The 16,154-nt window shown below is 42.2% G+C and overlaps 1 protein-coding gene across 1 annotated transcript; it reads right to left on the bottom strand.

The window, feature by feature from the left end:
• Window positions 1-8,342: 8,342 nt before the first annotated feature.
• On the bottom strand, window positions 8,343-10,083 carry LOC124076067 (actin, cytoplasmic 1-like). The gene has a single exon (XM_046419822.1). It carries the CDS (start codon window positions 10,066-10,068, stop codon window positions 8,941-8,943), a length of 1,128 nt encoding a protein of 375 aa, XP_046275778.1. The 5' UTR covers window positions 10,069-10,083; the 3' UTR covers window positions 8,343-8,940.
• Window positions 10,084-16,154: the final 6,071 nt, after the last annotated feature.

Raw genomic sequence — 16,154 nt, forward strand, 5'->3', positions numbered from 1 at the left:
TTTAATGACAGCCAACTTCTCTCTAAATTTAATGAGAGCCCCCACCATGCTGAGGCAACCGACATGTAAATATTCATTTCTCTATATCTGATATACACCAGGGTGAGACAAGAGCCATAGAAGTTTCAAGGAGGGGACCTTTAGTGGTGTGTGGCAGAAATCTGAAAGGTGTCCAAGAGCATATCGGTCCCAAGGAGGGCTTTAAAGTAAGAATAGGAGTCTATTTGACCAGGCCAGTCAGGGAAAATAAAAGAGAGGGAGTAGCATGTACCAGGTTATAACAGCAGAAAGGGATTGGTGTGCCCAGGAACAGTGGGATGAGCTGGGTGATTGGTGCACAGCCTGGGATACGGTAGGCAGTTGATGGACAGCAATTCTAGGATCCGTTTCAAACGCTAAATGCAGCTCCATAGAAGTGGCCCTGGAACCAAGACCACCCATGATCTTTGTTCTCAATACTGAGGTGCTAACTGCCATTTTCTGGGTCACTAACCTAGCAGTATTTCCCATCAATCATGTGTTCTTGACAGGTGCCTGTTTGCTTCAGGTTAGCCCCATGATGTAGTTGCCCCATCCTTGGCTGTGGTATGAAGGAAATCTCACAGCAAAGTGACTTTATTTAAACTGTTGCTGGGAAGAGACCCATGGCCTCTGCAGACCTTCTTCTACCTTGAGGATCTATTTAGTCATGAGAGAATCTGTGATTTAGAGAAGCTGCATGTTGTTCAGCCTCATCCCTGTTAACATCAGGGATGTTAACCACATGTACATTAACCACATGCAGCCCTCTTTCCCTAACAACTGCAATGGATAACATGCATTTTTTTTTTTAAATCTATCTTCTCAGATCCCTTCTCTCCTCTTCTCCATCTTGCTGGGTACTCAGGAGGATACACAGTGTGGACAGTGCTAATGGATGACCGTGCCCTCACTCAAAGGGTAGAAAGTGAGTGTGGTGGCTCTCATTCTGCTGAGTCACTGTAAGTTGACCATTTTTCTCTACAAAAAGTCATGGCGTCCATCAGCCTTTTTCCTTTGGCTGTATTTCTGGTCCCAGTAGGCTTTCCTTCCATTCTCTGTCCACTACTGTAGGCTTTAGATTACAGTGGCTCCCACTCTTGCCTGTCCTACAGTAAGCATTCTTTCTTTTTGGCTTTCCTAAGCACTGATCAACAGTCACCTTATTAAAATCTTCACTGATCCAGTTTTAGAGTGCCATTTGTTTCTCCTTGGGATGCTGACTGATACCGATGGAGCAAGTATCACAACAATCATTCACTTGCTTATTAACTCAGAAGTATAATACTAAAGATAGAGAAAAGATTAATTCAAGGACAGCTCATATATTGCTTTACATACATTTATGGACAACAGATGACTATTTATTATGTAAGAAAATATACTGGGTTTGATAAATTATACTCTCAGCTTAGTATCGTTAGGCAGTATCAAGTGTAAAACTCAAAAACAAGTGAATTATTCAACAGAATTGCTATTTCTTCTGCAAGTGAAGATATAATGGCAAAGAACATGAGCTTTGATGTCAGAGAGATCTAGTTTTGAATTTGAGCCCTTTAAATTACTATCTTGTTGTTATGGGATGAGTTCCTATATCTCTCTGGGCCATATCTGTAATATAAGTGTGACAGTTCCTTCTTCACAGATTTAATGAAATAATCTTTGTAAACCACTCAGCTTGCTGCCTGGTATATAATAGGATTATATCAATGCCTAAGTGATGTTTACAGACACATCATTTTCATATGCCTGAGAATTAACCATGGAATCTACAGCAGCACCTTCTAATAGGACTTTACGTAATGATGGAACTCTTCTATATTTGTGCTGTCCTGAAGGTGAATTATTGGATACCCAAAAAGTTTGGTGTGTGTGTGTGTGCGTGTGTGTGTGATTTTTAAAATTTTATTTAATTCTCATTAAATTTACATAGCCACATATAGCTCATGCTCCCATATTGAATAGCACAGATCTTGGAAGTACACATAAAAATAACAAGTCATTTTGTAAGATCACCAGTGCTCTTTTGACATATGATGATGAAAGTCATCAATAGGATAAAATCAGGGTATTGGGGCAATCTATTATACTCTGAGAAACTGATGACTTAGTGTTTGCAATACTCATTTAATAATGATTTTTGTGCTGGAGAAAGTAGATAAATTTTATACATAAATAAATATACATATCTGTGCTTAAAAGGAATATGTTAGATAAGTTTATATTTATTCAGATGACATGGATAAAAGTCTCCATTTTCTCTTTTGAGAAAGCTATCTGCTGTCAATCTTCTGACTATCCTTTCATATTTAAGACCATTCATCTCCACCAGGTTCTGTGCCCTGGGAAGCTACCTATTAATGGCATCACTGGGTTTCCTGTTGGAAGTGGCCAGTTGGAGGCACAAACACCAGCTCTGGTGAACAGATTGTAGTGAAATTGGGTGTTTATTTCCCTGATTCCCTTTATATGGGGACACTTGGACTGTGTGGACCTCAGTATTATGATAGCTCCTGTCTCCTATGAGGGACCCTATCCTCCCAAGTCTCTATTTCTTAGATACAGCTCCTTCCCTTTGCTTCTTCAGGCCTAAGGAGAGTAAGGGGAGTACTGCTATTGTTAGCCCCAAATGCTACAAAAGTGTTCTTGTGGTTTCTCTACACCCTGACCACTTCTCTGAAAAGAGTCCCTTTATCATAAGCTATCCTCAAATTACAAAATTTGAGTATGACACTGTTTTCTGCTGGGACTATGAAATAGTATCTGGATGCTTTCCCTCTCAGCCTTTATTCCTAGAGGCAACTGCTATGGGGATAATTTAGGACATTGCTTTTTAAAGCAGTCATTTAATCTCACTGCCTTACCAGACACCAACTCAGAGCCCTCCAGGGTGAGTCATTCTATTTGTGTGGGTGGGGTTAGTAAACTCCCCAAAGTGTATGAAAGATTATCTTGATAATGGTGACAGAGAATTTTCTCAAAAGTCCAAGTGTACAGCCACAAATAAAACAACCCAAAAAACGTCTGTGGGTTTAGAAGCCTTCAGCAGTGACCCAGAGATCAGCCCATCCCTACAGGGAAGGATGTGGTCAGAGTACTGTACACAGTTTTTTAAAAAAATTACCCTTCTGAGCTTCTGCATCCTGCATCTTGGTGTGGATAAAATTGATTCCAAGTGAAATATAAAGTTGAGGTATTATGTGTGTAGAATTTGAAGAAGATATTGGAAGAATCAAGGAAGCACATTAAGCGCTGGGGTTATGACTCAGTGTTGGAGCACTTGCCTAGCATGTGTGAAACACTGGGTTTGGTCCTCAGCACCACATAAAAATAAATAAATAAATTTAATTAAATGAAGTTATTTCATCCATCTACAACTAAAAAGAAATTCAAAAAAATATTAAAAATTCAGCACATTAATTTTCTTCTGTTTCAAAGATTATTAAGAATGCTCACTTCCTTTATCTTGGGCATAAGCAAAGAAGACTGACTTTCCATGGCTTGCAGAAGAGATGGCGGCCTTCCTGGGTGGTTGCCTTTCTGGTGTAACACTTGCAAAAGTGCTAAAAAACCCCTCCTCCTCCAGTCCCTGAAATACATTTCTTCCAAAAGTTCTGTCACAATTCCAGAAATTCCCATTCTTAGCATGACACTTTCATATTATTACAGAAATCCTTGGCAGGACTAAGCATATATAGTTTAAACTGTTACCACCTAGTAGCTCTTGCAGAATGAGGAATTAGGGTCCTTATTGTGAAGGAAATAAATTAGCAAGATGCTCGACATAGACATAGAATTACTCAAGAATGGCAGACCCATTAAAGACAGTATGGTGGAGTAGTCAGGTGACCATAGAAGGCACTGAATACCTGAGTGTGCCTTTTTGTGACTAACACAGTCATCAAAGATGAACCTTGTCAATGTCAAAACATGGTACTACAGTCTATGTAAAGTGTTCAGGTCATAGTTGAATAAAACCATTTCCTTTCCTGCTTCATTTATAATGTAGCTGAAAGATGTCCCAAATAAGAGACTGCTCAAGGATACCTAAGGTGTGCCTGATTTTAAACCATTAGGATAAATCAGAAACCAGAATGTCAATCATCTGTCAGGCTAACTGATCCAGTCTTAATGAGTAGAACCACATTGTTGTTTAGTAATAGGCTTATGGAATTGGGTTTGGGGGTAGGAAGAGATGATATTTATGGCCAATTTTCCAGGCCTACCAAATGACCTTTTTCTGCTTCAGTCCATAATTAAGAATAATTTCTGGGTGTCCAAGGGCCCCAGGTGGGCTTCAGGTATTCCCAATACTAGTTTTCTTGATGTTTGCTGTCACTGGATCAGTTCACAAGGGGTAAATGCTCAAAACTTTTTATTTTTTCCCATGCTTGTATGAATAATTTGGGTGAGATGCCAATGGAGGGCTTGGGGTTTCAGGCTAAATTCTGATGAGTCAAGTGGCTTGGCTTGCAAATGGAGAGATTGATTAGGAGCACATCTTGTTTTCTCATTTCTGTCTTCTCTGAGAGGAACCATAGGAATTATCCTTGACTTCCCAATTTCCATCACATTCCCCATTTGATTTAGTAGTGAAACCTGACAGAATTCATGCTTAAAAGGACAACTTCTTACCACCCAGACTGCCCTCCAGTCCAAACGCCCACCATTGCTCATCTGATCTATTATCATGGATTCCCTTAAGCTTCCTTGCTCTCAGTTTGCTCACTGCAATCTGTCCTTCACATAGTTTAAAATGTAAATTAGGTCGATTCATTTCCCTACTTAAAACCCTCTAGCAGCTTTCCAACATACTTGGAGTGAGATCAAAATGCCTCATTGTGGCTTCAAATATCCACATGCTGTGGCCCCTGCCCATCTCTCTAACCTCATCTCCAACCAACCTCTCTCTCTTCTAAACCCTCTGACCTCCTGTCTGTTCCTCATTTGATCTCCACATTTTTGCTAAGTCTGTTCTCCCATAGACTTTTACATGACTTTCTCATTCATTCAGGTGTCCTTCAAAAGTCACCTTCTTCTTTGACTTCTTTGTCAAAAGTGATGCCTTTCCCATATCACTTCCCATTGTCTAACCTTCATATTTTCTTCATGGTGCTGCCCATTACTGCTGGATATTATTTAAAATAGCTCTTTATGTATAGGTTTTCTATCCTCCCCTCTGGAATGCAAGTCTTTGGGAGCTGGGCTTTTGCCTTTTTATTGTTTTGCCCAATGCTGGTATGAGTACCCAGAACACAGTCAGTGTTAGGAAATGTTTGTTGAATGAAGAAATGCATTGAGAAAAGAAAGAGGTCTTCTGAAGGCCATGGGGATGTATGTCAAGTCATGTGGGGGCTCAAGACCATAATGCTCATAGAGGCAAGGCAAAAGGCCACCCAAGGGCTGGTGGTCTGGGGAGCCACAAGTGAGAGGGGCATCAGAAAGCACAGAGTCTCTAGAAGGTTATGGATCAATGTCAGAATCCAAGTGAACCGTCATGACAGCAGTTGGAGCTCCCAGAGCAGAGAACTTAAGGCACATTAAGGCACTTTCTCAGATGGGAAGCTTCCTAAATGCTATTGCCAGAAAAAAGACCACAAAGGGGCCTGAGTAGCTCCAAAGTCGAGCTCAATTCAGAAATGGCAAACTCTTTAACCCAAGGGTGGAGATAGAGATTTATGGATATGAAGGCATCATTGGTCAATTCATTTAATTCTGTGAAGTCTGAGGAGAGACCCATTTCTTCAAAAACCAGCTCCCAACACATTATAACCTCTCCCTTGCATATCCTCCCCCCTCACCCTGCTGCCAAAAAGCACAATTCTTCAAGAAAGTTGTCATGATGTAGACTGTCCCCCAGAGACCATGAGTTCTGTGGCCCACTCACTTCTCATGTCGGGGAACTCCACTCAGCAACCAGGGGCTCTGTGCTGCCTGGGAATCCCCACTGCAGCAGCTATCTTTGTGGCGCTGAGCTACAAAATACTTTTCAGATTTAGCACACAGCCTTGTGAGGAGGGAGAGTTGCTGTTGATTCTGCTGAGAAACAAGGCCAGGGATCTGGGCAGCAGAAAGCTTCTTTCTGGAAGTCAGAAGCAAAGGTGCAAGCTGTAAGCACAGAGCATTGTGTGCCCAGCCTTCCCATCTCCAGCTTTTTGGGCACCCAATTGGGATCTCTGTAGCAAGAAGTCCACTGGGTTTTCAGAACTCAGCTCACCATTTGAGGGTGTAAAGAAAAGAGGCTTGGCATGGCTTTCAGAGGAAGTAAGGTGAAGATTTCTCTCCTCTAAACAATTAAATAAACCACTCAGACCTGTCATGACTCAGAAACCACAGACCCTACAGACAACATGCACCAATTCATTCTTGTCTGCAAGTATTGATCGAGAGCCCATTGTGTGACTAACACTGTGCTTGAGGTGAGAACGTAATGGTAAAAGAAATTCACTCTCTCCACTCCATCTCGGAGAATCCCGCTCTAATATGCTACATTCTACAGCAAGGAGGGCAGCACACTCCAATAGCAAGGAATGTAAACTGAGTTTTTCTACTATGTAGCTGTGGGACCTTGGACAAATCACTTTACTTCTTCTTTAGCTTCAGTTTTTAAAATCTTTGTTTCAGGAAAATTATACATATTATTGAATTTAATAAAGTAAATGCTTACTGGCAAGTGTTTAGCTCATGTGCCTAGCAATAATTATGGTTATGACTTTATTTTATTTTTAATTTTTTAGTTGTAGATGGACACAAGACCTTTATTTTATTTATTTTATTTTTATGTGGTGCTAGAGATCGAACCCAGTGCCTCATGCATGCTCAGCAAGCGCTCTGCCACTGAGCCACAGCTCCAGCCCTATGGTTATGACTTTAAGACTTGGGAGAGACTTGCTGTGGGGACACATTTATATATTGAAATATCTATTTATAGGCAAATGTATTTATTGTTAGGGCCAAGTCTAGAAATAATTTGAATAATTGGAACTACCACCGAATTTTGGCTTCTTGCTCTAGAGCCTGTCTATTCAAATTTCACCTCTTCTCCTTTTCCTGGAGCCCTGAGTGCTCTGGATCTCCCTCTGATTTTCTCTGTTAAAGATGCTTAGTAGATTGTCAGACTGGAAGGAATCAAGCAAAGTATGCACATCACATTGTCATTGATTTAGAGCATTGCCCTTCCTAGAAGTAATCACATCTCACCCAAAGGATGGTGTCATTTCAGGAATCAGTAAAAACTGCTTTGGCTCCTCACAGAGATGGTAAGGCAAATCTGCAGAGACAGGAAGACCTATTCGAGAGCTGGGGTAATTGGCTATGGAAGAAAAGAAATATTCCTGTTGTGTTGTATACCCAAGTAAATTCTAGATGGAATTAAGATCTCTGGAAAAAATGGCTTAAATTTTTGAGAAGTAAACAGAATACTTTGAAACCTAAGGTGCTGCATCTCAAAAGACATACACCAAAAGGAAGACGCTTATAAACATTATTTAAATAGTATACTTCTGTATAAACAAAGACACAACAAAGTTAAAATACAAGCTGCAGACTGAAAGAAGATATTTATGAATCCTGCAGCCAACACAGAATTTATAATACATTTTTAAAAAATTCCTGCAAATCAATAGGAAAAAACAATCCAAGAAAAATAGGCAAATAATAAGAACTGGACAGTCACAAGAGAAGGAAAAAAGCTCAATCTCATTATTATTGAAAGGAATTCAAACTAAAACTATAGTGTGATACGATTTTGTATCCCTGAGGCTGGCAAAGAGGATAATAATAATGATAAAAAAAAAAGTTTTGGTAAGGATATGGGGAAATGAGGCTTCCTGTCCATTGCTGGTAGAAGTGTAAATTGGTCAGGCTACACTAGAGAGTACACTGGCAGTATCTGTCAAAGTTGAAGATGTTTGTATCCTAAGATGCAATGATTCTGCTTGGTGTGTGACCTAGAAAAATCTCTTGCACCTGTGTACAAAGTGACAAGCAGGAGAATGTTTTTTTGCATCATTGTTTGTAAAGGCAAAAAGTTGGAAACCAATGAAAGAATAGACAATAAGTTGTGAATTGGTCGTATAATGCAATATAATACAGCAATTAAGATAAATGAGATAAGGCTGCTTATCACAACATGGGTCACCCTCTGAAAAATAATATTGGGGTAAAAACAAAACTATAGAAACATCTGAATTGTGTGATACTATAAATATCATTATCATTTATTTATAATTTGTTATCTATTATCTATTCATGTATGATATATTTTGCTTATAATACATACGTTTACTATTTATGGGCTTCCAAATCTTTTTTTTTTTTTCATCTTTAAGGTGTGCACTTTTATTGAACTGGTCTCAAGTCAGTGTACAGGTAAGCCCTGGCTGCCTCCACACCTTAGCCCACTCCCAGGGAGGCCAAAAGCCTTCATACATCTCAAGTTGGGGGACAAAAAGGGGGCCACGATGGCTGACCATTCAAAATAAAACAAAATAAAAAAGTATTAAGGCTAAGATTAAAAAAATTTGCATTACATAATTTACACAAAAGCAATGCTGTCACCTCCCCTGTATGGACTCGGGTGAGGACTGGGCCATCCTCCAGGAGGAGGAGTGGGGCGGCTTTTGGGAGGGCGAAGGACTTCCTGTAACAATGCATCTCACTATATTTGGAATGACTATTAAAAAAAAGAACAATGTACAATCAAAGTCCTCGGCCATATTGTAGAACTTTGGGGATGCTCGCTCCAACCGACTGCTGTCACCTTCACCGTTCCAGTTTTTAAATCCTGAGTCAAAAGCGCCAAAACAAAAAACAAAAACAAAAAGGAAAAAACCAAATAAAGCCATGCCAGTCTCATCTCGTTTTCTGCGCAAAGTTAGGTTTTGTCAACAAAGGGTGTAACGCAGCTAAGTAACAGTCCGCCTAGAAGCATTTACGGTGGACAATGGAGGGGCCAGATTCGTCGTACTCCTGCTTGCTGATCCACATCTGCTGGAAGGTGGACAGAGAGGCCAGGATGGAGCCGCCAATCCACACAGAGTACTTGCGCTCAGGGGGAGCGATGATCTTGATCTTCATTGTGCTGGGTGCCAGGGCTGTGATCTCCTTCTGCATCCTGTCAGCAATGCCTGGGTACATGGTGGTGCCACCAGACAGCACTGTGTTGGCATAGAGGTCCTTGCGAATGTCAACGTCACACTTCATGATGGAATTGAAAGTAGTTTCATGGATGCCACAGGATTCCATGCCCAGGAAAGAAGGCTGGAAGAGTGCCTCAGGGCAGCGGAATCGCTCATTGCCAATGGTGGTCACCTGACCATCAGGCAGCTCGTAGCTCTTCTCCAGGGAGGAGCTAGAGGCTGCAGTGGCCATCTCCTGCTCGAAGTCCAGGGCAACGTAGCACAGCTTCTCCTTGATGTCACGCACGATTTCCCGCTCGGCTGTGGTGGTGAAGCTGTAGCCACGCTCAGTCAGGATCTTCATGAGGTAGTCTGTCAGGTCCCAGCCAGCCAGGTCCAGACGCAGGATGGCGTGGGGAAGGGCATACCCCTCGTAGATGGGCACTGTGTGGGTGACCCCATCACCGGAGTCCATCACAATGCCAGTGGTACGGCCAGAGGCATACAGGGACAGCACAGCCTGGATGGCCACATACATGGCTGGGGTGTTGAAGGTCTCAAACATGATCTGGGTCATCTTCTCACGGTTGGCCTTAGGGTTCACGGGAGCCTCGGTCAGCAGCACAGGGTGCTCCTCAGGAGCCACACGCAGCTCGTTGTAGAAGGTGTGGTGCCAAATCTTCTCCATGTCGTCCCAGTTGGTGACGATGCCATGCTCAATGGGGTACTTCAGGGTCAGGATGCCTCTCTTGCTCTGGGCCTCGTCACCCACATAGGAATCCTTCTGACCCATGCCCACCATCACACCCTGGTGCCGCGGGCGCCCCACGATGGAGGGGAAGACGGCCCGGGGAGCATCGTCGCCCGCGAAGCCGGCCTTGCACTTGCCGGAGCCGTTGTCAACGACGAGCGCAGCGATATCGTCATCCATGGCGAGCTGGGTGGCGGGTGTGGACTGGCGGCGGTGGAGCGGCGAGGAGACTGTACTCGCAGGATGGACGTGGTCTCGGCAGTCCAAATCTTATATTTTTTAAAAATACATACATGTTTACATAAAAATACATAGTGAATATATCAAAACCAGATATGGGATGGACATTACCCACTAAGGAAAATTTAGAGATGAAATAAAGAAAAGGAGTTGGAAGTGGAAGGGCTTCAAATATGATATTATTATTAAATCTAGGTGGTTGATGGAACATAACAGGTGTTTATACTTTTCTATACATTTGATGTTTTAACATTAAAAAAGGGACTGGAAAAGAACTGGTTCCTCTTTTTGCTTATGGCTTTCACATTGTATACAAATTGTTATGCAATTAAATAATATATGTGGGGCTGATTTATTCCCTATTGCACATCAGGGATCAGCAATATGTAGTTTGAATCTATGTCAGACTCTCTTCTTTGCTAGAAAATGGGCTCCTCTAGGCCAGGAAGGCCACATGTAGTCCCTTTGCTTCACAAAAGTGCTGACTGAGGGGTGCAAGGGCCTGAATGTAGTCCAGCCTCTGCTCCTTCCGCTTGTCTTCTGGAGCAGGCCTGCATCCCTTGTGGGACTACATCCAACCAGAGCTGGCACCTTTTGCTAATTTTGGTGCCTGGGGAGGAGCCAGTTTCTAATTTCAACTGTGTCACAGGAATACCTTTTTCTTTTCTATGTATATTTATTTTTTAGTTATAGGTGGACACAGTATATGTGGTGCTGAGGATGGAACCCAGTGCCTCACGTATGGTAAGCGAGCGCTCTACCTCTGAGCCACAACCCCAGCCCCAGGAATACCTTTTTCTACTAGCACAGAGCCATAGTCTAGACTGGAAGCAGACCTCATTTAGGAGTTTAAGGTCACACCAGGGCTTCCTGGCTCTATTGTTAGCAATCTTGCCAACTCTTAATGTTGCTATCAGCTCAGCTTTGTTCCCTCCCCTCCAATTTGAGATAGAAATCACAAAGATACAAGCAAGGAATACCATCTGAACAAGGCTTTATTGGGGCTCATGCTCAAAAATAAGGGAGATAGCACATGGGCTATAATCCCTGGAATGCTCTCTGAGGAAGTAGGAGAAAAGTATATATAGTTTGACTGGTGGCCTGAATGGAAGTGTTGGTGGCTATTACTTATGGATTATGACTTCTGCACACCTACCTTGCTCTCGACACTGTAACAATGTGTAGCATAGTGGTCTGCTCATGCATGCTGGGTCCATTAGGGTTTGGCTTGAGGAAGTGCTCGCTATCACCATCTGTTATGGTTTGGATGAGATGTCCCCCAAAAGCTCCTGTGTCAATGCAGGAACACTCCGAGGTGAAATACAGGTGGGTGTGGCTAGAGGGGATGGGTTACTGGGGGCATGCCTTGGAAAGGTTTATCTCTGTTGTCTCTTTCCAACTTTCTCTCTGTGTGTGTCTGTTTACTGGCCCCCTTCAGTGAAGCATCACTCCTCCACCATGCTCTTCAACCATGATGTTCTGCCTCATGTGGGCCAAAGCAATGGAATTAGCCAACCATTGACTGAACCTCTGAAACCATGAAACAAATTAAACTTTTCCATCTCTAATTTGTTCTTGCCAGGTATTTTGGTCATAGCAATAAAAAAGTGACTAACAGAGAAATTAGTACCAAGGAGTGGTTGTTGCTATGGCTAAACTGGGCTGTTCAGATAGCTTTGGAACTGGTTTGCAGGAGGAGTTTGGAAATGTTTGGAGATGCAGGACGGAGAAAACTTAGAATGTTGAAAGCAGAGCTTAATGGGTGAGTTGGTGGTGACCAGAATGCTGATAGCAATGCAGACAGTTAAGACTGTGCTCATGAGGTTTCAGAGGGGAACCAGGATTCTGTTGGGAATTGGACTAGAGACCATTCATGTTATATTCTGGCAAAAAACTGGCCTATATTTTGTCCATGTCCTGAGACTGTGTGAGGTCAAATTTAAAAGTGATGGAATGTCGGGAGCTGCTGCGGACAGGAGCTATGTATATAACTTTAAGTCCTAAGTAAAGTAAAGGTACTGAACTGGTATTGTACCCATTGCAATGCAATTGAACCTTACTTCTGCTTGGATAAGAGAGGTGCAGCTCCAGGAGTGGGCATCATCAGATGGGGTTGGATTACACCCACTTGTTTATTGTAACCCTACCTCTTACCTCATTTGAATGGCTTCTCCCCAATAAAACTCAGGTTTGAGGTGTACTCCTTCTCTTTCTTTCCTGCCTTGCCCCCTTGTGGGAGCTGTGGCTGAGGAGTGGTCAATGAACCCAAAGAAAAGGTACTTTCTGTGTCTGTGTCTTTATGTAGTCAGCCCAAATTCACTTGGAGTGACCCTGATTGATTTAGCCGTGTGTCCCTGCAATGGAATAATTAATCTGGCAAAGGAAATTCCAAGGCAACACAGCTTTCAGGCAGTAGCATGGATATTGCTATTGGCTTTTAGCCAGGTTTACTGTGAGAATTGGGAGCAGAAAACAGAACAGAAGGATTTTAAAAACTTGCAGTTTGGCCAGAAAAGTACACATAAAACTGGGACCAAGTATGGTATAGACATTGAAGAGATTACAACCCCTCAAGAGTACTTTGCATAGAGAAAACAGGAAAGATACTATGAGAGCATCTCAGAAATTGGCAAGACCACACCAATCGCAGGTTCAAGGGTATAAAAGTAAAAATTCTTTGGAGAAAAGACTTTGGGAGTAGCCTGCTCACTCACATAAGGGACATAGGAAGTTGTTTCATCCACCATGCTCTGGCATTCAGGTACTCAGAGGTCACTGTAGCCATGGTCCCGGGGCCCAGCTTCTAGCAGCAGACCTTGACATCATCCACATGGTGCTGGTTCTGCAGGAATGCAGGATGCTGACTTAGGGAGTCATGGAGGCTTCCACTGAGATTTCAAAGGAATGCCTGGGAGGTAAGGCAAAATGCAGCAGGGTCAGAATCCCTGCAGGCAGCCCCTGAGAGGATGATGCCTGAATTTGTGCACATGAAGCCAAAGCTGGAATGGAGATCTCCAGGATTAAGAGATGCCAGTAACTGGACTGTTTGCTGAGGAAAGTTGCTGGCTTCAGAGAGTGCCAGGCTAAGGGAGAGGCCATGAGCACTGCAGCAGGCACAGCCAAAGGGGCAGGACTGCCCAGGCCCTTTGGAAAAGATATCTAGAAGCTTTGCACCCCATATGTCAGACATGGAGTTATAGAATTTGTTTGCCCACCTGGGTTTTGGTCTTACCCCTTCTTTATGTGCCCCTGTTCCTCCAGTTTGGAATGGGAATGTTTACTTTGTGTCTTTATATATTTAATATATGTAACTTGCTTTTGCTTTTACAGGGGCTCACAACCAAGAGTTTGCCTTGAGTCTCAGATGAGACTTTGAATTTGGACTTTTGAACAATGCTGGAACTATCAAGACTATGGGGACCCTTAGAGATGGTGTAAATACATTTTGCATTGTGAGATGGGCATGAGCTTCCAGGGGCTGAATATTATGGTTTGGATAAAGGGTGTCCTCCAAAAGATTCTGTGTCAATGCAGGAGCAGGCAGATGGGGAGTGACTGGAGGGGATGGGTCACCGGGGGCATGCCCTGGAAGGGTTTATCTTCTCTGTGGCTCCTTCTGCTCCACTGACTCTCTGTTTCCTGGCCACCGTGAGAAAAACAGTGTCTCTCTCTACCACACTCTTCCCCATGATATTCTGTCTCACCTTGGGTCCAGAGCAATGGAGTCAGCCAGCCATGGACTGAACTTCTGAAACCATGAGTCAATATAAACTTTTCTTTTTCTAAAGTTGTTCTTGTCAGGCATTTTGGTCACAGCAACGAAAAGCTGACTAACACACCACCACAGGAAGGTTGTATAGTGATCAGAGCCATCTGTGCTTGCAGAAGCTGTGGAAAAGGTCCCTTTGCAAGCTACGAAGAAGGGGGTGGTGTAAATAGGACTATCTAGAGATGTGTATCCTGCAAAATCCTCCTTCTTATTAAAGATGGAAAACATGAGTGGGAAATCAAACATTTTTCATTTTATCCCTCTATGGGGGTAATACATATCAAATAGTTGATAACAAGGTTGAGATAATATGCTTACTCCACCTGGGAAAGCCAAAGGGGGGGAATGGAAGAATATTTAACTTGTTCACTTGTCTCTGCTTTAGTGCATTTTTTCCAACTCTCTCAGCATTCCCTGAATCTGCAGCACATCAGAGTGAACCAGGTGCCACTCACCTGCCCCACTCCTAACCAAAAGGCACCATGTGAAGACCCTCTGGGCATTGTTATATGAATTTGTGGGATTTTCTGATATTCTTGATGGGAAGGTATGGCTGATTGAGGTGTTATATATTAGTCTTTAGCTGGGAAAGAAAACTAGGGTGTCTGAAAGCAGCTGTTTGAGGTAAAAATCCATTCATTTCACCAGGTGAATTTACCTAGCACCTGTTCCAGACCAGGTACTTGGAAAACTAGAACTTGAAGTCATCCTCAGAAAGCCAATAAATACATGATACTTAGGGACATAGCAAGTTTTCATGTTCATTTCTTGCTAGGGGAGTGACAGTGACTACCTGCATGCTTCATATGAATTCCTGGAGCAGCAGGAGATAACAGTTGAAAAGTGAATTATGCAAAGTAAACAAGTATTTATATTCTGTAATCCAAAAGCTACAACCAATCTTTTAAGAAATTTGTATTGATATTTCCTTGAAAATGATACTTATTAGATCAATACATTATAATTGATTGTATCATAAAATTATGGCTATAACCTAAAGTTAGTATAGTTCATATAATATAAAATATCAGACTAATCCGCTTGTCCATTTTTCCTTCCCATCAATCACTCAAGAAATACCCGATGATGCCAACTATGTGCTATGTGCCAGGATAAAGGACTTAATAATAAATTGTTTCTTCTGTCAAGAATTTTGACTATCAGAGAATTATATGTGTTTTTGAGCAGTGAGAAAAGGAAACTCAGGAGGTAGTGAAACTTGCAGCAGGCAAGGCTAAGTGCCTGGGTCAGGGAAGGTACCCTGGAGGAGGTGATGTCTGAGCTGAATTTAAAAGGTTGAATAGGGTTTACAATGGGAAGTGCTTTCCAGATAGAGAAGGAAGCTTGCTCCAATGTACTGTAAATGTTATCAATCATTTTTGTTCACCCAGATACAATTTTTTTCTTTCCCTGGCTAAACCATGGCAGAACTCCTCCTTTATTGACAGCTGTATTGATGGAGATGCCAATTTGCCTGAGATCCAAGTTCCAGGCCGTTGAAGGACCAGAAGCAGCAGAATCAATTTAGCCCCAAAGGACTCTCTGAAAACTGGACTCTTCAGACCAGAAATTGTAAGGAAGGGAGAGTAGTTTAGTTACTTGGTTGTTCCAGGATTATGAAAAGATTATTGACAGATCTGGCCACCTGAATCCCAAAACTGTCCTGTTCTCAACTTTTCTATGCCTGATACTTATGTTTTCTTTTACTTCGGTGAGTTACCCTATATTCTTTTACTATTTTTTTTTAACTCCAGTTATCTAGAATCAGTATTTGCAGCTTGCAAATAAAACAACCCTAACTGGTACAAGAAAAAAATAATCAGTAGTAGAAACTGTATGTCTACGAATTCTGCTTTTTAATTTATCTGCCAGAACTTAAAGAAAATTTCCAAGCACTTCAAAGGTTCTACTACAAAAGAAGGGAAAAAGAGGGAATGAAGGAAGGATGGAAGGAAGGAATTTTTCATCATGCCATGTCTGGGCATCTTGCCAGATACTAGATAGAAATGATGGAAGGTACATTCCTGGAGATGCTGTTTATAGAGAAGAAGGATGGATCCTATCGGCATCATTTAAATCTCTGCCACTAGTTGGTCTCTGTCTCTCCTTTTACAGAATAGATATCACCTGTAGCGTGAAGGGGAAAGGAAAGAATATGATATTGCTTCACACAGCACCCAGAAGAAATCTTCTAAAGACCAGTCTATATGGGGAGATAATTGACCTGGTTGGCCCTCAGAGCAGAAATGCAAATGAC

Source organism: Marmota monax, unplaced genomic scaffold (assembly GCF_021218885.2).
Source record: "Marmota monax isolate L192 unplaced genomic scaffold, Marmota_monax_Labrador192_F-V1.1 WCK01_AAM20220418_F8-fsc00019, whole genome shotgun sequence".
In the NCBI taxonomy this organism is placed as follows: Eukaryota; Metazoa; Chordata; class Mammalia; order Rodentia; family Sciuridae; genus Marmota; species Marmota monax.